General features: G+C 33.5%; 1 protein-coding gene across 1 annotated transcript in view; it reads left to right on the forward strand.

Annotated features, from left to right (window-relative positions):
- LOC119603714 (uncharacterized protein DDB_G0280205-like) overlaps positions 1 to 17055 on the forward strand; it is a 126932-nt gene extending 109877 nt beyond the window's left edge. The window contains exon 3 of the mRNA XM_037955861.1: positions 17021 to 17055. Within this exon, the coding sequence (XP_037811789.1) occupies positions 17021 to 17055 (35 nt within the window). The remainder of the gene's footprint in view (positions 1 to 17020) is intronic.
- The last annotated feature ends 9307 nt before the right edge of the window (positions 17056 to 26362 follow it).

The raw sequence follows: 26362 nt of genomic DNA on the forward strand, positions 1-26362 counted from the left end.
GCATTTCTCCCAAAAACTTTGGATCTAATATCGATATATGCTCTGCTTCAAAATGATTGGTACCCATATGATTGAGAGCTTTCCACTGAAAGAAAATTTGTTTTTGGCATTCCCTTGATTGTCAGATAATATATATATATAGTTGACTGCGCCATATTTAATCCAGCCCATTTTACACATTCCGTAATAGAACGGATACCCTCTTGTATTATGAGTATTATGATCTGGAAGAATGTAATATTTCTCGATTTCAGGGTTTTTAATGCAGATCGTTCTCTCTACTGGTCTTTATATCATGATCCTCTATCTGCAGTCAATGTCTTGCAATTTCCTGCAATTCAAAATTTCCGGTATACCCTGGTGTCGTGACCTTTATTGCCTTTTTGTTAATGCGCCTATAGATAAAAGTCGATCTGTGGGCACTGTCCCATATATTCAGGATTGTCATATAATCCAATCATTATCGGAATTGGTTTTAAAAAACACCAAAAAAATATATTGGTTTCATGAAATCTTATATTTTGGCTTTTTTGCTCGACTATGGATCGTGTTCTATATCGAACACAAAACTGAAAATATTAGATTTTATTAAATCTGATCATGTCTTTCGAATCCAATTCCGAAAATTATTGGATTCTATGACAACCCCCATTATATGCGTTTCAATTGGTTTAATACCTAGCAATGTTTCTAGAGTTGTAGTAGTACGCATGGCCATATCCAAGAAACAGAAACGTTGAACTCCCTGTAGTGGTAGTACTTTACACTTTCACCCTTTTATAATACTAATGTTACCAAGTTAAGATGTCTTGGTACTTAACCTTCTCGATCACTGATATCGTTCTGTCCAAAATCTGAGGCTCAGTATAGATTGGCTGATTACCGTCTTCTCATCATGAAATTCAGTTTCTGCTTATCGTACAACCCTCGTTAATCAAATTTACACAAAATTTTTGCGTGGTTGTATTACGAATCTGTTTCAACTTTTTTTCTTTTGCGATTTTATTCAGCTTAAACACAAGTGTTTATTGTAGTCGTCTGTAGAGAATGTTGTCATTACTGGACTAAACTGATTTTTTTTTCTCTATTTACAAAAATTTAAATTTATTGAAATTTCATACTTGTATGAATGGAACTAGTAAGTTCGACAACAACAACAATAAACAAATAACAAATTTTTGAAAATATATAAAATGAATTTAAATTAAAAGCACATGATTATATAAAAATATTCTGGTAAATAATTTTTTCTCATTTTATTTTCGCCGAATTAACGTTGGCGTTTTTTTAGGCGATATTGTGTGATATTGGTTTTTTTTTGCCATATTTTCTGTTGTTGTTGTTGTCTGTATAGAAAATCGTCTAAAAAATGGTAGATATCAGCGTCTGAGGCGCCTCTATATAGTCAGAACACATACAGATGTAAAATTTTGCTATTTAGTCGTAACTACTACTCGTTTGTACAAATGTTTTCTTTGTACAGGTATGGTGGCCAATTGATCTTTATTTCGTTGTGAGTTGGTTTGGTTGTAGTTTCTCTGTTCAATGACATGCCGCAAATTTGCGTGTGTCATTTTATATTCTTATTCGGTTTGTATGTATGGGTTTGATATGAAAATTATTCTAAGAGATTTTAACGTTGTGGCGTTTCAACTGACTTTTGATATTGTCGTCATTTATTTTTTCGGTCGTGTGCCTGCCTGCCTGTTTTGTTATTGAGCTCTTTATTTTTTTTGCCAGATTTTTACGTTTTGCTTTCTGTATTTAAAAATAAATTGTTTCGTTTCTGGCAACCTGTACGCCCAATATTGTCGAGTATCGAATTCACTTTATTTTTATTTATTTTATTTGAATTTTTTTGTTGTTTGTTTAATGGAAAATAGTTTAATTAAAATGTAGCCAATTTGTTAAGATATCATTTAATGATGTCGAGGTTGTTAATTTTCGATTTTTTTTTGTTTGTTTGCGGGCAATTTCAATTGATTTTATTTTAAGCATTTAATTAAATGCAAATTTTTGAATAATTTTTTATTCCGATTGAACAAATTGACACAATAGTTATGTTGTACATAAAAATATGCCAAATCTATTTAGATTGTGTTGATTTCTGAAAGTATTAAAGTTGAACGCATATACAGTTCCTGTAGAAATATTTGCATTTAACAGATTTCAGAAGGTTTTTTGTCATCCGATAATTTTATAGGTAATAATTTGTCTGATTTAAGAACATTGGATATTTTAGTAAAGAAGAACTTTAACAGTCGCTTCAACCGAATACTGCTGGGCAGACAGGTTAAAAAACTAATTGTTTTTGAGATCACCATCTTGAGATCGCCTCTATCCATCTTAAACTAGCTGTAGAATATAGACCTGGAGCAGCTCCAAACCTACAGAACCCTTCGCAGCGCCATAACCACAACAAAGAACTTAGGTTAGGTTGATAGGGGGATGTATAGTATACTACATCAAATCCGAAGAAATACACCTAGCAATGTTATTTTCGGAATAATATCACTTCCAAGATACCTGGATCTAACATCAACGAATGACAGTGGCAAAGAAAGCGCTCCAGAGTTTCACTGTGCTCTCCACATGCTCTACATTCGTCTGAATCCGTACGTACAATTTTGCTTAGATGTGCTCGTAATCTTGTGTGTCCACTCAGAATACGTACCATCATACTAACCTCAGACTTGTTCATTTGTTCTACCCATTATTCCAAGAGACCTTTTGGGATTTCCTCACCCATATTTTTAATTCAGCTTTTGTTGCGTCAAATGGTTTTGCGTTCGTCAGGTTAACTACCTCGAGCTCCCTTCCCTTTAAAGCTATTACATTCGCCCTTTCGTTAAGTCCTGTGGGCGCCATATTTGTTCTAATCCAATTTATACATTCCGTTATTGCTTGGACTTCTGCCTGGAAGCTAGTGTTGTGATTAGTTAAACGGTGGTATATTTCTGTTTCCGGGTCTTTAATATAGAACCACAGGCTTACTTTGTCCCCCAATTTAGAGCCATCCGTGTAGCAACGGATTCCTACTGGTATTTGCTCTAATGTTCCGCTTGACCAAGACATTCTATTTGCGATCAGCGTTTAAAAGTTTCCGACATATTCAGTGCCTGGTGTGCATTAGCACGTCCGATGATTGTGTATAACCTTCCAATGTGTCCAGTAAACATTGATGACGTATCCTATACCTAACCACGTTTGGCCAGTTCGCCTTAAGTAAAGAGCCGTTTGGCTGTAAGTTTGTCCAAAGCAGTCCAGTATTGAACCATAAGCTAGAATTGGTCTAACAACACTTTGTCATAGTAGGACTAAGAATCCACTTCATGTCTATAGTTCTCCTACAAATCGCCCAACACCAATGTACCTTGTTGATCCTATCTTCTATGTGGTATATCCATTTTAATTTCCGGTCAAGGGTTACATATAGAACTTAAAGCTGAATTGAATGTGAAGAATGAACTTTGAGATCACTGCCAGTGATAATAAAGATATCAAATGTGGTTTTCTCAAAGAGGGATTCTAAAGCCGAGCCTAATGCAGTCTGCACTCGTTTGCAGAAAGCAGTGCTAAGAGAAGCCTGTGATAGGTACGACAAATTGCATTTCTAAATGGCTCACTCATCAGATACACAAAACTGCTGAGGAGAACCTACCGAAGGAATAGTTTCTAGTCTAATGATGGCTATGCGAGTAATTTGGTTTGAAGATGTGTTCTGATGTATAACTATTATGACAGCCAGACAGATGGAAATGGTACAAATGTATCAAAATTTATTCCAAGCACAATTAAATCAAATCCTTCAACATAAAGTTAATACCACTAGAGGGAGTTCAACGTACGTGTTGCTTTGTCGTCCTAATCTCTAGAAATATTGCCTGATATTTCCCAAATGGTATTTATAGTATGAGGCGGCACCAGTAGACGAGCGACTTTTGTCTCTTAGAGAAGACAGGTCACATCAACAGTTATTCGCAAACATGAGGCGTTACCGGTCCAATACTCGTCATTGTGATAGAGTGGAACATTAGATCTTACGCTCGAGTAAATCTGCAGAATGTGGATCTACCAATGCTTCCGTCATTGTTATACTGGATATAACATTCCGATATCATACCGGATATTTGGAACATTTTAGGGAAGTATTGCAGGACACTGAATGTAAAGTTATTCTCAAACATAGACGTAACCGATCTAATACTCGAAATTGTAATAAAGTGGAACATTAAAGTTAACGCACGTGTAAATCTGCTGAATGTGGATCCCATTACAATGCTTCAGTGATTGTTATACTGAATTCCGATGTCATATAGGATATAACATCCCTCCATTCCTTATAAACATTGACTGGAACATTTTAAGGAATTAATGCCGGACACTGAATGTTAAGTTATTCTCAAACACGTAACCGATCTAATACCCGAAATTGTAATAAAGTGGAACATGTGGATTTACCTATGCTTTTGTCATTGTTATAACGGATATAAACCCCTTGAATTTCTGAATAATAGCACGTGGATCGGATGAACTGAAAGTTAATTCACTCACCAAAAGAAACACATAAGGGAGCACTTATACAGGCCCAGAAGCGACCTATATACACATACATTTTATTGATATGAAGTTTATATTATCCTACTTTTCATCCTAACCTAACCATTCCAACCTGATTGCTGGTTATTATGCTTCTGAACTATATCCTCTCGATTGTATGTATGTATGTATTGGTGTAGACTATGAAAATATACATTTGACATTGTCAGCAAATAGGTTAAACATATAACGTTTCACCTCTTCCAGTGAAAATATCGCAGCTTTGACATTAATTAATACAGTAAAGCCCATTTTTTCCTAAAATATGATGAGAAATGCTGATAAAAATATCGAAATTTTTGTTCGAGATTGTATTGGACATCTGTTCGATATAAATTTTTCTACTAAACTTAATTTTTGTTTTAATCTCTATAATATCGTTTAATACATGTCAATGTATGCAAAAAAAAAAAAAATCTACCCAATAAAACTTTCCACAAATGTAACCATAATGATCATTATAATCAGACGATAATACATTTTGTTTGGTGTTTTTTTTTTTTTTTTTAATGGCAAGATTTCAATATCATAAAAAGTAAAACCTGCAAAAGAATTTTGTTTTGTAAAAGACAAACAAAAAAAAAAAAATATTTCAATTATAAGAAAATTTAACATGGCACTCGACAAATTTACGACATAATAATTTACATTTATCTTCGTTGACTGCTGCCCAAGAAATGTCAACTTGTTATTGTCCAATAAATGCAGCCAATCCAAACCAAACCATAGCGTATATAGCTGCAACCAACCAACCATACAACTGGTATTAAGTACACAAGTACTTACTTACATACATGCATATGTACCAAAAAATATTTATATATTGACAACCTTCTTTGGTGGAAAACCATAAAACTGAAACTTGCTCTCAATCTTCAAATGATGAGATATAAATTCATACTTAAATTTATTAATGAATTGCAGCAGCAGTTGTTGCTGCAACAACAAGAAGAACAGCAGCGCCATGTTGCTAAAGTCCAAATTAAAGTACTTTTGATTTTTTTCGAAACTTTTTTTCTGCCTTCTGTACGGGTAGAGATCCTCTGTAGCCCTCCGGCTTGCTGGTCCACATCAATTTTTGTGTCTTCATTTGAATGTTCTTTGTGTATCTATAAGAGTTGTTTCCATTTCATTATTTTTTCAGATTTCTTTTTTTTTAATTTGTTTCTGAGACGTGCTGGGTTTTTGTCGCCAACCTGAAAATTATTTAAAAAAATTATTATTTATTTTTTTCGTTTTACTGTTGTATTATTTATATATTTGTATACTTGTTGTTGTTATTATTATTGCTGTTGATCTGGTGTAAATGTTCATTTTTATCAGTTTTTATGTTGGCAACTTTTAATTTTTAATCATTTGTAATGTACTCGTTGGTACTTCGTACCTCAAATATAAAGTATGAATGCAACACGTCGAAATATAAATAAAAAAAAAATAAAGCAAATATTTATCAACTGGTTTTAAATATTTTTTTGTAGTTGCAGTTGTTTTTAATTTTTAACGCCTCTTTAAATTAATTTTTATGCTTTTTATGTGTTAAAGAAAAATAAAATTGTTTTTTTTTTTCTTTGGTTTTTTGTCCATTTCTTTTGTATGGACAATAAAAATCTTATTACTTGGCATATAATTTCGTAAGAGTCAAAAATATTGCTGCATATCTTGCAACATTGTGCAAATTTATTAAGGAAAAAGTTTACAAGATTTACAACAATAAATGTAATAGTGTTTATTATTTACTGAGATGAAATTGTAATAAATCATTGGAACAAAATGAATTGCCTTCAAAAAGGTTTCAAAATATACGTTATGTATAGATATAACATTTTTATGGAAATCGACTTATGAGATTGCATACAATTTATTTGTTAATGTTTTCGAAAATACGCATATGTTGGTTTTAACCAACAAGAACCATTTCGAAAATACAATATTGGTATTTGTGTTGGTACCCTGAGTCTTTGATTTGGGTTAACTTGAGTGTGCGGAACTACGCACTATACCTGGCTGACCTCACACGACTAACCGGATATCCCTTGTTTGAGAGTCGACATTGATACCGAAGTCGCCAGACTGACTACATAGTACATTTTAGATTCTGACGACTACTCCGCCTACTTCCTTGGCATTCAAGGATCAAACCCTAACCTCGCCCACCAGTGTCTGCTCACAGGTTTTAGGGATGGCTGGCTGGTACATTTCGGTTTTGTACTTTGTTGATACCTACTGCAAATCCAGGATACATCTGACTCTTATTGAGAGACATCAAATTTACGTAGTAACTTTTCAAATAATGACTTCAGAGTATCGGAAGTGTTTCTTATCACTTACTGAGATATAATAGTTACCGGCTTCGCCGGATTGAGTAGGCAGGACAAATTAGATTTGATCAATAACTCAGACTACCTTCCTATATTTTGCATACTACCTATAGATCTGCATATCATGGCCATATCTGCTTGCATCGCAGCGAGGCTTAACTCATCCGGATGTTGTAGATCAAGAACATATAGGCACGCTAAGATTTTAAGCCTATTAACTCCAATCTTGAATCAACCATCCGACTATATTATCCCACGCACGGATTTTGAGTGGAGTAGAGTTTTCAAAACCAGAATTCCTTCCATTAGCGAGTGCTGTAGGGGTAACCTACCGAGCGATTATACCACCAGAATCTTTACACATGGTTCTAAAATGAACGGCGGTGTCGGTTTTGGTGTCTTCTGTGAAGAAGCTGCGGTAAGTATATCTCACCGCCTTCCCAACAATTGTAGTGTCTTTCAGGCTCAAATATAATGTCAGCCTGTAGGATACTACATGACTTCAATAATCGCGGAAACATAGGAATTTTTGTCGATAGTCGAGCGGTACTTCTCTCACTAAATTCTTATACAACCACTTTCCTATTAGTCAGACAATGAAAGAAGGATCTGTCAAGGCTGGTTCGCCTGTTTGACATTACCCTTGTTTGGGTCCCTGTGCATAAGGACTATTATGGAAATGAACAGACAGATGATCCTGCCAGAACGGGATCTGCTTTTGATATTTCCAACGCCGTTTCGGTAGTAACTCCGTTAGGTTTTATCAAGAGTAGTATCTTCAGATTCTTTCTTCAGAAAGCTGAAAATAGGTGGAATAATCTGGGCACATGTAGAGAGGCCAAGTTATTGTGGCCCTCCCTCAATGACAAACCCATACACACCTTTTAAACCGGAGCAGACGGAATATATCGAGGTTGATGGTAGGATACTAGGTGCTAGGCAGACATGCAAGTCGACTTGGGCTCCCTGCAATAAAAACTGTCGCAGTTGCAAAGACAGGGAAAAGGAAGCAACGATCTTCATATTTAACCTTTATAAGATATATGGGTTTAAGCTTAATGAAATCCTGAGATTTCTCACGGCTACAGGTTAGATCTAACTTTATACAATAATACATATGAAGAGTGGAGTGGTCCGTTCCGAACTACCACGTTGACCAACCAACCTCCCGGTTTGGAAATTTCTACGAAACAGTAGATCGCTAGATGTGGAAAATCCCAATTGGGATTCGGAAGCTTAAGACTCTGCAAAAGTAGACGTAGAACGGAAAATGCAATGGAAAAGACTGGGAAAATACAAGTACTGAGATGTAACTGTTATCAGGTTGGACAGACTGAGTAGACACTACAACATAGATTAGGTCAATTACATTGATTACTTTCCCGGTATGGAAAATTCTAATTTGGAATTGGAAGCTTATGATCTTTTAGAACGGAAATTACAACCAAAAGACGTGTGAAATACAAGTGCTCTCTTCGGTATATTAAGTCGTTGATATTCGGAGCCCTTCATTATCAGGGATAATCGCATGGGTTGCAATCATGTAGGATGTCTTTCTGTTGTAAGGTCAGATCGATCAATGTGGTACGATAAGGTTATTAAGAAAAGTACCAATAACTCAACCACCATTGGCTTTTAAAGCTCCTGAAACACGACCTTATATAAAGCTACAACACTAGATGACGATTTATGGACAAAAAGATCCTATGAGTGTTAATTGATGAACTCAATAATAAATTCTTAAAAAAAACAACCTAAAGTTGGTGAACTTAAGCCCATCGACGTGGTTTTCGAACCACGTTAAGATTGTGGATTGCTGAAGAATGAAGCAAAAATATCTCTTATTAAGCTTTAGAATCAGGAACTTTGAGCAGAAAACTGGAAGATTGAATAACAATGCGCAATCGACCAGGTAAAAGGTAAAGATCTCTGGATCAGTAATGGTTTAGAATGACCCTACAATTACATACGTACCTTTCAATGGTTCGAAATGGTTCAAGGCCTTCGGTCATGAAGCTACTTCAATGTTTCTTTCTCTAGCAAATGAGGGTAAAGTCAGGAGTGTGGATTCGAGGATAAATTGAATAAATCAATAACTAAAATTTAAGTTTCACTTTACGGATCCGTATTTTGTATATCAAGTAATACTCAATATAATCGATAGAGTAACACTTTGAGAAGGTTAACAATTTAATATTGATCTCACTACAATAAAACATTTTAAAAATACGTATCTTTATTAAAAATAATATATTTAAACAAGATCTAAATTAAACTATGACGTATTTAGAATTAAATGTTAAATGCTCTTGTTTTTTACTAAAATCACGATTTTTCACAAAAAGTTCATGGTAATATTTGATCTTTTTTTATAATAAACAATATAATTAAGCTTTAGCACACTAATACACACCCACCCTCATATTTAAATTAATAAATTTGTTCTGTCTCTCTTAAAATAAATATTATTATTTTTTTTCATAAAATTATATAAAAAGTAACGGTCATTGATCTACTATTTCTAGATCAGTTCACTTGATTTCAGTTCAACATGATAAAAACACAGAATATTTAGAGTAGAGTAAAAATGCACAGTGGGCGTAAGTGGCTCGTGGCGATGACGTAGTACCGAAAAAAATATACTTAGAAACAACAAGAAAACAAATGGCAACAACAAAATAAAATCGCGAATGGTGGGTGCAATTCTAAAATGTAGCACCAGCAGCAAGTACAACAAATACATAACCAACATTTAACATGTTCTCATGTGTGCACGCGAATACATACCCATATGGACCCATAAATATACACAAACTAGTAGGAGTTCAAATTCATTCATAAGTTTTACCTTTAATGTATGGTGGCACGAGTACTTCATATGGGGCACAACTGTAGTATGAGTACAATGAATTTAGTTTTTTTTCTTCTCGATTAAGAATCTGAGAGGGAGGTTTTGCTTTACGAAAAAAAAACTACTTTGAGGTCGCCAATTTGGTAACAATTTGCAATTTAAAACAATCACAACAAAGCAACAAATTCACAACAACAACTATTGTGCACACATGTTCTGTATGGGGGTGTGTGAATATTTTATCCAAATTTCAATATTTACATGGCATACTATAAGATATAACATCCATATTTTGTTTTGCGTCTGCTAAATATGAACGGCCTATGTCCGACAACCGACTTTCGAATAGCTTTAGTTATAACCAGTGGTCTATGTGTCACTTTACTTATATAATGTTAGTGCTAACTGTACAAAGAGCTGCCCCGGGGGCATGTTATCTCAATATTGATGTTATTTTAACATCTCCTGCCTGGTCAGTAGGTTGAGGTTCCCTCGGGATCCACATAGTGGCTGTGGTTTATGCCAAAATTCGCGGGGAGAAAATGTTGGTTTAAGGACTGATATATCCTATGCCATATATATCTGGATTCTCTCTCTGGTGTGTTTTTCATCTCAACAAATATAACTGGGTAATGGGACAGAACAACTTATGCTGGATTCTTGAACCCGTTCAGTATCTCTGACTCTTCGAGTAGTAGGGCACCACTATATTTTGGGGAATTTTCAGGTTGACACTTGGTAGTTGTTAGTAGACCTCTTATTCCAGGGAAGTTCTCTGTGCTGTTGCAATCTGAATAGGATGCTTATTGTTTCATGCTACGAGACTTATGGGACAATTATTGGGTTTGAATTGACTTTACATCCTTTGTCACAGTATCTCGACATACAGATACTGCCACAGTATCTCGACATACAGAAGGATCCTAATTTGTTAGCTGTGTATACCGGAAGATTGATTTCGCCTGATATTGGGGCCACCTCCGCTATTGACTTTAGACAAGTGATTGCTTTTTCCTTGTCGGCGTATACAATGACAAGATATTAGATAGCTCGAGTACTTCAGCAAAGTGCTTGTATATAGACCGACACAGCCATGTACAAAAATCGCCACCTGATTTCTTCATAGAGGGATTCAAGTCTACCGTCAAGATAGGTGTTCTTATGATGGCAGTAGAGCTAAAAAGATATTTCACAAGGAAGACGAAAATTCCTGAGTGCAGTTTTCTGGTCAAGAAGATATGAGACACAGACCTTCTCTTAACTTTATGACAGGCCAATGTATACTGGTCACACTGGATGCTTATACACAATCATCTGATGTGCTCGATCGCAGCAGATACAGAATTTTTCGGGAACTTTGAGGGACTCATCCTAGATTGAATATCATGGTCTAGCTGAAGATTAGAGCAAATATCCTTAGCAGTATTCTACCTTCAACCTAATCTCAACTAACCGAATACTATTACAGAGGAAAAGCTTTGCATTATATGAATACCAGACCATTCAAAAATCTGAATCCAAAGAAAGAATGTACTTTCTGCAAAGTGAAGAAAACTCGAGGAAGTTTAGCTGACAAATGCAAAACTTTAGACGCAACCAGCATTGAGTTACCAATGAAACGCCGGGTAGAACCACAAAGTTTCTATGGGGTAACTCTTATGAGATATGAGGAGGATCTTCTCCAGAAAGGGAAGTCTGTGGTTAGTACACGTGGATAGGACATTGAAACTCTGGAACTATTTCTTTGTTTGATCCAAATACTTTGAAAGCCATATAATTCGGGATATAACATCCTTCGCGAACTTTGATTAGAAAATTCTTAGGTATTATGTCCAGCAACTTGAGTTTATGAACATCGGGTTTTCCACCAACATATTCCATGACAAAGAATTCACAACAGGCCCGATAACTTAAGTCCTTCTTTTTTATTCATATTTGGACCTATGTAACTCTCATACCTATATGTAGATCGGATCAACCATTAAAGGTAAAAGCTCTTATAGGAACATCACAGATTATAATAAGTATCTTAGAAAACTTGATTGGGTAGGGTATCATGTAGTCGAATTTGATCGACTATATTTGTTATTTTATAATAAAAGAAATATTTTCTTATGTGTAGGATTTAAAAGCTACACATATAACAATAGTTTGTTCTGCTTGAATGGGTCAAATAATTTGAAAATAAAAGATTGATACAATTAAAAAAACTCCCTACACCTACTTGTTTTTACAAACTAGTATTTATTTTTTATACCCTACACCACTTTAGTGGGGAGGGTATATTGGATTTGTGCTGATGTTTGTAACATACAAAAATATTCGTCCTAGACCCACCTTAAAGTATACCAATCGGCTTAGAATCGTTTTCTGAGTCGATTAAGCTATGTCCGTCTGTCCGTCCGTCCGTCCGTCTCGCTGGCTGGCTGGCTGGCTGGCTGTCCATGTAAACCTTGTGCGCAAGCTACAGGTCGCAATTTTCAAGATAATTGGATGAAATTTGGCACGCACATTTTATTTGACCCAAGGACGAAGCCTATTGAAAATGGTTAAAATCGGTCCATTATTTCACCTAGCCCCCATAGAACAGAACCCCCCGAAAAGGGCTTCTGAGCTCATAATTATGTTAAATATACAGATATATCGATAATATACGGCACAACTAAGTTTTATAGAAGTCTTGATGACCCTGCCAAATTTCATAAAGATCGGGCCCCATTTGACCCTAGCTCCCATACAAAGTCCCCTTCAGAAAATTACTTGAATGTCCCAAATTAACTTATAAACACAAATATCGCGATGAAATTCAGCACAATAAAATATTATGTAAATATAAATATATTCACAAAATTTTATCGGGCTTGGTCCATATTTGCCCCTAGCCCCCATATAAAGCCTCTTTCAGAAAATTAGTTTTTCATCCATAAATTGCTTAAATGTATCGGAACAAGGGAATATTGAAGATAAATGCTTTATTATGAAAAATAAATCATATTTAATATTCATAACTGGTGTAGGGTATCATATGGTCGGCCTCGCCCGACTATACTTTCTTACTTGTTTTTTTTCTTAAATAAACTTTTAATTATTATTCTTTCTTTTTTTATTACAGGTATGTGTGCGTTTTCCTTTTGTTCGTAGTCTAAGCACCAGGTAAATAAAAATATCTATTTAAAAACCGGTGAAATAAAAGCGCAAATTAACAAAACCTAAAATGAAGGGAACATATGGCAAATATTTATTTTAGTTGTGATGTAAAACGCAGGGAGCGAAGAAAGGAAGAAAGAGATAAAAGCTGGATGACGAGGTACGAACGTTGGGACTGACACATGTAGAATAACGTCAATAGCCAACCATGAACTTAAAAAGTCTATAACTGATACTAATAAAAGTTATGGCACAATGTCAAGTTTATTTAAACAACTTTCACTCTCACAACTTTGCAGTCAATAGTCTACATCAGCGGTTCCCACCGTTTTTTACTTCGCGGACCCCTTGAGGAATTTATTTAATTTCACGGACCCCCATACATATTTTGATATCTTATTGTTATAAATAACACTGTGATACAAAAGTGAAGAAAAATAAAATGCAGGCGTTCTCATATACCAAATCTATTTCGTTATAGTCCATAGAGTACGAATATATTTTTAGTTTTCCCCTATCACTTCGTTAACTTACTTTTTAAGAGCAAAAGATGCGAAAAAGAGCCATTTTTGAAGTTTTAAATTTGAAAAATCATAAGTTTAGTAGTTTTCATCCGATTTTCAAATCCGATATTTTTTTTTAATGATACAAGTGTCTTTTAATCCAAAAAAAAATGTCTGAGTTACGGTCGTTTAAGTAAAAAAACTCACACTTTTTTAAAAAATTTTCATTTTCATCATGCTCTACTTTGACCATGAGGCAGTGAGTTCATCTTTTATTACTTTCCTGAAGAATCACATAAAGGAAGGTTTCTAAAACTTGTTATTTCATAAAAATCTATGAAAAACTGGATGATTTATGCCAATTTTTCTAATAGCATGTTTCTCGAATTTTTGGTTTTCTCCATACAAATTAATTTTTGTATAAAAATGTTTATAAACATTTTTTAAACTTGTTACAAAGAAAACCAGAAACATGAACGTTTTTGTATGGAAGAAATATGCTATATTTTTATAAAACTTAGCACAACTCATAACCTTTTTCATCGATTATCATAAATTGACCATCATTGGAAACCCAACTTAATGTGCCTTTTTTTAAATGTAATAAAAGCTAAAGTTACTGCTTCATGGCCAACGTACACAGAAAAAAATGGAATTCAAAATCAAACAAAAAATTCATAAAGCCAAGTATTTTTTTTACTAAAATAGGACCTATCACAAAATTCGTAAAATCAAGTACTCAAATTCGTAAATTCTTTATTGAAAAAATTTCAGGATTTTTCTTATTAAAATAATATACTATTTACGAAAAACATTAATAAATAATCGCAACATTTCCAAACAATTATTTTACTGAAACAATAACACAAGTTATTAGTATTTGTACTGAAATTCAAGCAAATATGTTATCTGAAACATTTAAATTATTTATTGTATTTTGGCAATAATAATAAGAAAATTTTTCATTGAATCTATAAAAATTTTGTTAAAAAATATATACTAATTTTTAACAAAAATTTTACAAAAAATATTTAAAACTAAAAGTAGTAAAAAAATTACATATATATTTACAACATTTTTAAGAAAACGTTTCTAATTCTAGAAACTATTATTTTGTACTGTGAAAACTGAAACACTTATACATTAAATGTTATAAACCAAATAAGAATTATATCAATTCGTTTTAGTACATTCCAAAACTGGTTTTATTGTTGTATTCCATATGCTGACATAAAAATAAAACTCAAACAAAAACATTTATTGAATCAGTAAAAATATTTACTGAAAGTTAAATTTATTTCAATAAAGTGTTTGTTAGAAAATATTTTCCTTCTGTGTGAACATCAAACAAATTCGTTATAAACCCAAATAAAAATATTAATAAAAATAGAAATTAAATTTAAGCAACCGATTGTTAAGAAAAAAATTGTGCATTTTTTTTTCTGTGTAGAGCAGTATGAAAATTAAAAATTGTGAAAAAAGTGTGAGTTTTTTTACTTAAATGGCCGTAACCAAGACATTAATCATAAATTTTGGATTTATTTTTTTGGGTTGAAAGACAACACTCGTATCTTTAAATATCCAATTTGAAAATCGGTTGCAAACTACCAAACATATATTTTTTTTTAAGTTAAAACTTCAAAAATAGCTCTTTTTCACAACTTTTGCTCTTAAAAAGGAACTAAACGAAGTGATCGGGAAAAATTAAAAATAAATTCCTACTCTATGGACTATAACGAAATGGAATTGGTATATGAGAACCCCTACATTTTTTTGCTGTATCACTGTGTAATTGTTCGTCCGAAAATTGTCTAAGTCCTGGTCCATAAACCCTATAAAATATTCCCGTACATTGAGAACATTTAGTATTTCGGAGATGTTTTCAATTTCATGGTTTTAAATATAGAATGACTTCTACCATGATGTTTAATTTTATGATCGTGAGAGCTTTCATGTTCATTTCTCGTCAAGGTAGAGAAAATGTTTCTTTAACAAGTATTGTCGACATGTGCTTAAAGAGTCATGTTTCTAAATTTTTTTGCGATTGCATAGGAGTAAGCTGAGTATGTAAGCTAAGTTTTCGGGAAAATATGTGAAAGTTAGACTTCTTCGATGTTGTTGCGGAATGCGTTACCCACATAAAATATGACCTGGACTCTTTGCGAATGTACTGTGAATTTGGATCTTAAATTTGAATTTTAAAATACCTACGAATTATTTTACTGCGTGGTTTTGACTATTTACGCAAAACGCTATGAATTTTCTGATGTTGATTTAATAATATTGGACAACAAAATGAAGTTAAAATCTGTGTATCACGTTGGAATGGAATATTTATATTTAAAATTAACTAGATTAACACTTTTGCTTACAATTTAAAAAAATATTATGAAATGTGACCTAACTTCATATTCCGGGATACCAGTATCAGTATTTAATTCTAAGGCAAATCATTATCCGTCTGCTATAGCATAAAAACATTTATTTCGATACATATATATTTATAAAAATTACAAATCACGTAATACTTTACTTTATAAAAGTGAAACAATAAATTTGTAGGGCCTAGCTTCATCCTGATAAACGACCAAAACAATAAAATTCAAAGAGTCACCAACAAATCTGGGATTATTGAATAAAAATTGTGTATTTTAGTATTTATGAAAAATTTGGAGATATTTTTAATATTTTGTAACATATAGAGAATATTTTTTATTCATGATTTTTTTCGTTCGTCTTCGCGGACCCCCTAGGATTTTGCTACGGACCACTAGGGGTCCGCGGACCCCCTTTTGGGAACCGTTGGTCTACATAAGCAGGAAAAAGCTTTTTTACTCCTGTTACATTTTAACATTTCTGGTAGTGCTCTCATTTCTTTACAACTTCCCCTCTTCGAAACTGCACGAAAAATCGATTGAGCTATTAAGCGCCGGTCTTGGGTTTTCTCTTTTCACGGTCATAGTACCGGCCGGCCTGCTTGGCCCTCTTTTGCAAAAAAAAAAAAAACAACATAGGGGTGGGAAATTCCTTTAGTTTTGTTTCACTTAATCCCCTACAATTTGAAATGCGCAAACTGTGTTAAATTGAAAGCTTAACAGTTTGCGTAAAATAATTTTCATTCATAAAAAATCTCTTTATCTATATAATGCAGAAAAAGTGTTTATTTTATTGAATGAAATTCAAGTCTCGTAATATATATTTACTCTGTTATTATTAGACTTGAACATACATATGCACAAATATTTCCTTTCTCTTTTTTTTTGTTGCTATTTTTTATCTATGAATTACGTCCGTGGCAGAGTGATGGTGGTATTTGCAGCCCTGCTGCTTTTTAAAAGTTGTGACGAAAGCAAAAAGGAAATTTTATTTGTTTGGCCTTGGAATTTGTTGGCAAAAAAAGAAAATGTGGAGAAAAAACCTCATAAATGGCAACAGGTGGCTTTTATTTTATTTCACATTTTCCCAATTTAGTTTGCAAATGTACAGAATTTTCCAGAAGTTTTATTTCTTTTATTACTTTGATGACGTTTAGCAGGCTTGACGCTTATTTTTCTTTGAAAACATTAAAATAATTTAATTGTTTATCAAAATTTTTGTTACAGTTTTCGCTTTAATATGGAAAATTTATAAATTTTAAGTTGTGAAGTAGAAGAGTTGCTGGTAGACAATATGTCTATACCTACTGTTCATTTATATTATAATATTTTCGTTAAAAATATGTACATACCGTTAGAATGACTGGATATGATTAAGTCATATATCATCCTCTTGTGTTATCCTACCCCAACCCACCTAAATGTCCGTGTTTGAGATGGAATTAAACTAGCCAGAGGCCGATTAAAGGATTCTAGCTTATATGTATCCTTATTAGGAAATCCTGACTCAGTCCTGATATTCATCAGAGCAGAACAAATGTAGAAAGAGAATTTTAATCAATTTCCTCTTTATCCTCATTGTAACAGTTCCTGCAATAGTCAGGATGCCCATCAATATTTGTAGTCTCATCCTGTAAAGCCCCATTAAACCTTCAGATCTTTGCTCATCATAGAGAAGACAGGGCATTCTTGATGTCGAGTAGGAGGTCCGTGATGACCTTCTGATATAAGCAGACCCATAAATTCATGTTGGAGGAGGGTTTTGGAGCACGAAAGCAATATATTGCAAGTTTATCCGTTTTGATATTCCCAGGTACATTATAATGTCCCGACATCCACAGGAGATTTCAAACACGAAAAGTTCAACATCTCGTCAAGAGACGTCTGAAATTCGCCAACTAGTCTGGATGTCGTGTATACACCAGCTTACCGCTTTTTTTATAGCTGAAATTTCAATCTGTTTAACGCTACAATAATGTTTTATTAAAACGGGGAATAAGAAAACCACCACCAACCCCGTTGAAGACTTGAAACCATCAGTATAGATATCGAGTATTTCACTATCTAAGAAAGTTGATTCACTTGATATCTTGTCTATGAATCTTTTGTCAAGAAGGACCATGAAGGACACTCTGCCAATGAATGAGCAGATTGTTTGGCAAACAGGGGCACACGCCGCCCATTTCTTAGACCAGAACCATTCTTTGGTATCCCCAAAGGATACATTAGGGAAAAACGCGATTCGTATATTGAATTTGAATTCCTCCTCCACTGGGAGTCAATATCAGGATTCAGACGGGCAAAAAGCTTCATAATGCTAATGAAAGGTACAGCCCAAAAGTTACCACCACTTAACAAGAGCGACCTAAGATTCCTAACGGGACTTTATACCGTACACTGTGGACGTAGATACCACCAGCACATTCTTGGTAACAATGTAACGAACATGTACTTTGTGACTGTCAGCCATTATGGTCTCTCAGAGTGAGTACTCTGGGAGGCGCTTTTCTTTCGCCTAATGAAATATTCAATCTCTCACCGTCTAGAACATTAAGATTCATACGTAAACTTAATCTCCAATGGTGAGCCAAAAGGGTCGCACAAAATATCTTAACTTGGGTCGTAGTACTTGGTGCTCTCTAAATCAATCAACAACGTGATTTCGATGTTTTAGTTCATGACTTCTAGTCATTAGTGGAGATTTTAGGGGTTTCGATCTTCAATAGCTTCAATATCTGTTCGGGTTTCGCTGGCTCTTCGAGAATCAGGGCAGCGGACCTAGGCTGGTGTGATATCTTGCTGCATCCCTCAGACTATTCAATAGAGCTATCGCTTGCTTAGTAACAGAGATCGCTCGTTTGAGCAGGTCATTAGCTTCTCCCGACCTTGGTATTAGCCAGCATCATCACACTGAGAGGAGGGTACTGGATTCTCCTTGAGAACTCGACAGAAAACCCCTATCAGCTTTCTATACAATATATACCAGTTTTAGTGGAATATAGAGCAGTCTGAATCTACATAATAATAACTCGTACGAAATGACCTTTAGCTACATCGCTAAATGGTCTATCGAATGATCTTTGTGGCTTTATCTTCTTTTTTTCGGGCTGTAGCGACTGACTAAGTGCCTCCTCTTCCGAACGTTGCCGTTTATGCAAGTTTTTCAACGTGAGTGGTAGGAGTTTATAAGCCAGAACTGATTTGGCCCAGTTCAATGATGACAAGTCATCGGAGGAAAAAGATTCGGCAGGCTCTTTGGCTACACGTAGTTTAATAAAGGTCCTTCTAGGTGGTATTATTTTCGCCCGCCAGTAGCAGACTTCCCAATATGGGTAAATCGACACTGGTGCATTTGATAGATGTTCTAGAGGACGAGGTTCAATAGCTCCAAAAAAGAACGTACTGGCAGACTCAAGAGATCTGGTAGCTGCTCCAATGGGGACAAACAGATGGTACCAGACATAGGAGGTAGTTCTTTGTGAGTACTCGTCACGAGCCCATCTGGTATGGCTGTCCCAATCTAGTATGGTCATGCATATCTTTTCGAAGACCAAACTGGTTCAACATGTTAAGCCAGTTTGTAGACAATCCTAGACGCACCAGTCCTTGAGAGCTTTATCAAGCGTATTTCTGTTAAATCGGCTATTTGATTTGAAACATGACTACATTGGCATCATCCAACGAAAATAAATAGTCTGAATTTGCGGCTTATATACTACACACACTAAGTTTTGTCAGAATCTTATTAATGGACTACAAACAATGTCCTCTAGAACGATGTGATTTCAGTCAACTTTTACGGTTCGAATACTGTTACAGAACTGGATCTGGAATTTTCTCTGATGAGCTTGGTCTCTAGTGTTTCAGGCTAAAATTCAATTAAATCTCAGGACATCGACCATAAATATCTAAGTCTAGCAAGGCCAACATAATAAAAACCACTTTTTATCGATGTGATTGATATGCTTTCTTGAGCATGTGGGCTAATAGTTTTCTTGCCACAACCCTTTGATGCCTTTTTAAATCAAAAATTAATATGGAAAAAGTCCTACTGTTCCCTAATTAAATTACAGCCAAAAAACCCGATAAATTGTTCAACAAATTAATTAAAAATCACTTTAATAGATAGCAACCTGTAAGACAATATTGAAGAGGAAATTACTATCAAAATAATATTTAAAATGTTTTTATTATAAAGGGAAACCGCAATGACAAAGTGTGCACTGCACACTTCAAACATAAAAAACTTTTAAAATTAATTCAATTCATTATTTCGACCGGAAATAGCAACCAACCTTTTTGTCTGGTTCTATCGATTTTACTACAAACGTCTAAAACCAACAACAGCAACAACATCGGCAGTAATTGATAGTCTTGCTCTGCCTCAGCTTGTGGTCTATTCTTATACTTGTCAAATAAACATCATGTTCCAATTTTAATAATAATTTAGTGAAATCAAAATAAATTTAAATACAAGACAACAGAAATCAAATAAAACAAACAAAATTTTAACCGCAAAAACCACAAAACTTGGCGCCTACAAAATGACTTAAATAATAAACCTTAGAACAACAACAAACAAATATTGAAAATAATTTGAAAAAAAAAAAAAATATGAAGAAATTTTGTTAAAAATAGTCAAATACATCACAGGTTATTTGGGCAAAACAACAACAACAAATAAACCAATTAACAATTGATAAACAACAAAAAAAAAAAAAAAAAATAAAAAAAGATGATTCAAATAAAGTGTATGACCATTTTTGGCCAAAAGACTTGGTGAATTCATTAAAAAGTTTTGAAACTTTTTTTTCCAAAAAACGTATTATTTTGAATTTGAACTTGTGATAGATGTCCAAATTTGGTTAAAACCTAAAGACTCTCAAAAAGTTGCTGCTGATGATTAGAACTTTTGTATGAATAAATTTCCTAAGAAAAATATATAAAGCAAATTTTATAAATATTGATCTGACTAAACTAATAAATTAATTAATGTGTATTGGCGGACTTTAAAAACTTGGTGCTAAATAAAGTGGAGTAGCTGTTTTGTATGTCTGTATAATTTTCAAATTATTAAATAAAACGCGTTTAATGGCCGCAACTAAATTAATCAATTAGAAAAATAAAAGTATAATAAAATTATATACTAGATATTGTGAAATTTGCATAAAATTAAAATCAGTTATTGACATAAACATTAGGGTGATTTTTTTTTTTTTTCGATATGAAATTTATAAGTTTGAGAATTATTTGGATTGTTAAGGAAATGGGTTGAACAACTATTTTAATAGAAATTTAGTGAAATTTTTATTCGTATTTAATCATATACTTGTGATTTTGAACCAAAATTGATTATGAAGGCTAGGTAAAATAATGGACCGACTTAAAAACTTGCTTCAGAGTCGATTGTTATACTTAAAGATGGATGTGTAACCAATATTTCTATTACCTACATCGTTATATACAGATACTGACTCAGATGAGCACAATCTGTTAGTCTTCAACTGATGGCCTAATGTCCGAATTTTATACCATCGAAACGGAAAGGATTCGTTAGTTTGTTAGAAGTATGTATACCACATCAAATCCAAAGAAATATACCTCTGCACTCCTTTTCCTGTAAATGTTTGTTGTTAAAAACAAAAGCCTTATATAGTATTCAATAAATATATTGTCGTCCCGCGTTCAGAAACTCAGTTTCTTGGACGTTATTCCCTAGAAATTTCCAATCATTATTCATGAGGATTGTTATATTAAGTATAATATGGTTCACAAGATATTTGAATCTAATTTCTACAATAGTCTGACAATGGGAAAGAAAGTGCTCCAGAGTTAAACAGTCCTCTCTACATGCTTTATATTCGTCTGAAACCGCACATCCAAGTTTGTTTAGCTGTGTGCGTTATACTACTCGGAATACATGCATCAAACTAACCTCAGACTTGCTCATTTAAAAGAGGCTTCTCGTTCAGCTGTCGTTAGGGTCACCCCATATACTACCCATCGTTTCATCATTCCAAGAAGCCTTATAGGATTCTCTCAACCATATTTTTAATTCTGCCCTCGTGGAGTCAAATGGTTTTGCGTTCGCCAGGTTAACTACCTCGAGCTCCCTTCCCTTTAAAGCTATTACATCCGCTCGTTCGTTTGCCGACTACTTCCGAGTGGCCTGCACTCATATAATGCAAACCCCACCTCTGGGAGAGTATTCGGTTAGAGATTTCTTACAATCCAATATGGTATTATATTTAACCTTATCACCTGAAATCGCCATAATTGCCTTCTGGTTAACCCTTGTTGGTGCCATTCTAATCCAATTTACGCATTCCGTTATTGCTTAGACTTCTGCCTGGAAGCTATTTCTGTTTTTGGGTCTTCAATATAGAACCCCAGGCCCGCTTTATCTCCCAATTTAGAGCCATCCATGTAACAACGGATTCCTACCGGTATTTGCTCTAATGTTCCGCTTGACCATAACAATCTTTCTGGGATCAGTGGTTCGAACTTATGACGTTTCTGATATGCGATTGCTTCTGATATGCGATACGGCAAGTCCGTTGATCGTGTATAACCTTCCAATGAGTCCATTATACATTTACAGTTCGCCTAAAGTTAGGAGCCGTTCAGCTGTAAGTGCCGCCTCATAAAATATCGTATATGTTTTAGATAGTGAAATATCTAGCAATGTTTTCACAGCCTCGGTTGACGTACTGCTCATGGTACAACTTAAATCCAAGCAGCATGTACGCTGAACTCCCTGTAGCAGTTTGATATTACATATTTGTCCAAAGAAGTCCACCAATGGTCTAGTTACACTTCTATAAAGACAATGTGTTTTAGTAGGACTATGGTGCCTATGGTTCTTCTACATAGCGCCCAGCACCGATGAGCCTTGTTGATCCTATTCTCTATGTGGAGCCTCTACTTTAATTTTAAGTCAAAGATGACACCTAGTGCTTAACTCTGTTGGTCACCGGTATCGTCTTGCCCAGGAAATTTATAAATGTTTGTCTTGTGAAAACACAAAATTCCGTCTTCACCGGGTAAACATTGAGTCCAGCTCAAAGCCGTATTTATAGCCTAGTCAGCCCTTCTACACAAATAATTTTATCCTTTCCCATTACAAGTTTTACGAGGTTATCTGTATAGCAGGCTTAAGTCCTTGCTCGGTTAGGGTCCTTAGGAAGCTATTAATCGAATTTACACAGAGTAAAGGGTAAAAGTCTCTTTCATAGTCTTAAATGTCTTTATGTGTCATTAAGGAAAAACGGGGACCAGAGGTTTTACAAAAAACTCGAATTAGAACATAATTAAGCCCTATAAGAGTCATATATGAAGAATGATTTAGTCAATGTGATCAATGCAGATTTAATTAGATGTCGTATCATTCGAACCTTAAGTTTATCTGGTTACCAAATCAATATGTGGAATCCGGTAGGTTAGTGATTAGTGTTCTAGCCTTTAAAACGGAGGTGGTAGATTCGATTCCCACCTGAGGCACTAGTTAAGGAGCACTCAACAGCCCCGGTAGAGGCCTAGGTGTATTTCCTCGGATTTGATGTATATATGTACATCCTCCTTTCAAACTAACTAACTAAATCAATATGACATTTACATGGCGTGTCATTCGAACTTTGAAATTCTCTGCTTACCAAATCAATATGACATTGTATTCGTTTTTTGAAATTAAAAAAAAAAACTGTACCACCCTAATAATTTAATGGTTCCTTCTAAATGCTACTAAAATATAAATACATTTTTGATTTATTATATTGTTTAATATCTCTAGTATAATAAGTAAATAATTATATTTATAGATTTTACTAAAATACACAACAATTTCGTATAGAAGCACCCAGTAAAAACTTTCATTACCATGTAAGGGGTTAAAATGCTAAAATTTACTTACACAATAGCATTTTAAGTCATTATTTTAACACGTTGAAAGTTTTTCATTCTTAATATGAAACTTTTTCATTTTTATATTGTAAGAAACTTAGTCTAGGAAATATTTTATCAAGTTGATATGAAAAGAAGCAGATCTTTGTGATCTGCCTCTTGTTGTTGAATTACTTACTTTTTAATTGAAATATCGTACATTTTAAAATCTAGAACAAAAATTAAAAATATTTTGAAAAAATTTTTCTAAGAAAAACTAAAAAAGATTTAAACAAAACCCAAATAAAAATTAAACTTTTTGTAAAATGAAATTATATATAGAAAAGTGTCTCATCTAATAATAAACAAAATGTTGACCGATTTTATTGGATTAGACCGTATGGCAGTGTGGTGTCATAAATTGCTCAACAGGGGTGTTTTGGGCCATAAATTAAACTATTAAAAACTGATATTTTTGTTACATTTCTTTTCCTCAAGATCTATACGACAGCTTCTAAGAAAAATTTTTTTCAATAAAAAACGAAAATAATATATAAAATAAATTATGAATAAAAATTAAAAAAACAACTGTGTAGAATTTATGACTTTTACTGTGAAAATAAATTACATAATTTAGACGACTTAAACACAGCCAAATACTAAATAACAAAATTATTAATTATTTTAATTAAATAATTATGAAAAAGTAATAAATAATTTAAACAATTTTTCTCTTTAATGTGTCAAATTAAAAAGTTGTCAAAGTATCTTTAACAAAGACTTCCTGGGGTTTGAGTGTTTTTTTGTGTCTTTTAGAAAGAAACAAACAAAAAACTTGATAATAAATAAAAGAAAATTTTATAATATTTAATAAAAGCAGTAACAACATTTACATATACATGGATTAATTAAAAAATAAATAAAACTTATGAAATAAAATAATGTGTGTAATATTATTATAATTAATTAAAAAATTAAAATCGAAAAAAAAGTATGAATTAAAAATAATGACAAGAGTTTATCTATATATATAAAATTCTAACGTTACTGACTGACTGACTGACTGATTCACTGACTGATTCATCATCGCACAGCCTAAACGGTTGAAGCTAAAGAGCTGAAATTTGGACAGGAGGTTGGTCTCCCGCCAAATAGATCCACTAAGACGGGATTTTTGGAAATTCGAATGTTTAGGGGGTAAAAAAGGGTAAAAACGGGTAAATTCGGTAACCTTATATCTCCTAAACTAGAAAAGATACAAAAACAGTTTAAAGCTTATCGCCGTTCATTTAAAAAATAAACGGACAGGTGTCTGGTACTTTTTTAAAATTCGGCCCCTTTAGGGAATAAACGGGTAAAAACTGTATTTTGGTACTTTTTTCGCACCCCATGTATCTTTTAAACCAGTGCACATTCAAAAAATATTTTTGACTCCTTCATAACTTAACGAAAAAATAAAAATATGAATTTAGTACTTTTTGGATATTCGGACGTTTAAGGGGTTAAAATTGTACCTATTTTTGGTACTTTTTTCATAAAACATTGTTTTTGGTTTATTAACTTATACATATGAATACATAATAACAGGCTCCCACTACGATGTTGCAACTTTTTGGAATAGAATTTTTATTTCGTTAATGGGGAGGAAAAAAGTACCAAAAGGGGTAAAAACGGGAAATTTGATTTTATTCAACCACAATGATCCAATTTAGATAAAATTTTTAAATTTAGAAACACTAAATATCCTAATGGGGTGTTATTTGGAACCCCGGTATCAAGTGATATTTTTTTGGTACTTTTCATTCTCCAACTGGTCCTTTTTGAGTTTTCTATGATATTGAAATAGAAACATGAAATTAATAATAAAGGGACTTTTCGCTACTTTTTCGTTTGAAATTAAGCATGTAGAGCTCGGAGTAAATGAGAATCTATAAAATGGGACTTTTTGGTACTTTTTCGTTCTTCAAAAGGTACTTTTTGAATTTTCTATAATATTGAACCTAGAAACATGAAATTAAACATGTAGAGACCGGAGTAAATGAGAATCTATAAAAGGGGACTTTTTGGTACTTTTTCGTCCTTCGACTGGTACTTTTTGAGTTTTCTATTAAATTGAACCTAGAAACATGAAAATAAGCATTCAGAGCCCGTAGTAAATGAGAATCTATAAAAGGGGACTTTTTGGTACTTTTTCGTTCTTCAAAAGGTACTTTATGAATTATCTATAATATTGAAAATAGAAACATGAAAGTATGCATGTAGAGCCTGGATTAAGTGAGAAACTATAAAAGGGGACTTTTTGGTACTTTTTTGTCCTTCGACTGGTACTTTTTGAATTTTTTATAATATTGAACCTAGAAACATGAAATTAAACATGTAGAGCCCGAATTAAGTGAGGACCCATAAAAGGGGACTTTTTGGTACTTTTTCGTTCTTCAAAAGGTACTTTTTGAATTTTCTATAATATTGATCCTAGAAGCATGAAATTAAGCATATAGAGCCTGGAGTAAATGAGAATCTATAAGAGGGGACTTTTTGGTACTTTTTCGTTCTTCAAAAGGTAGTTTCTGAATTTTCTATAATATTGAACCTAGAAACATGAAATTAAGCAAGTACAGCCAAGATTAAGTGATAACCTATAAAAGGGGACTTTTCGGCACTTTTTCGTTCTTCAAAAGGTACTTTTTGAAT

This window comes from Lucilia sericata, unplaced genomic scaffold (assembly GCF_015586225.1).
Source record: "Lucilia sericata isolate MDLA Ls3-8-SP2 unplaced genomic scaffold, ASM1558622v1 Contig000329F_arrow, whole genome shotgun sequence".
Lineage (NCBI taxonomy): Eukaryota > Metazoa > Arthropoda > Insecta > Diptera > Calliphoridae > Lucilia > Lucilia sericata.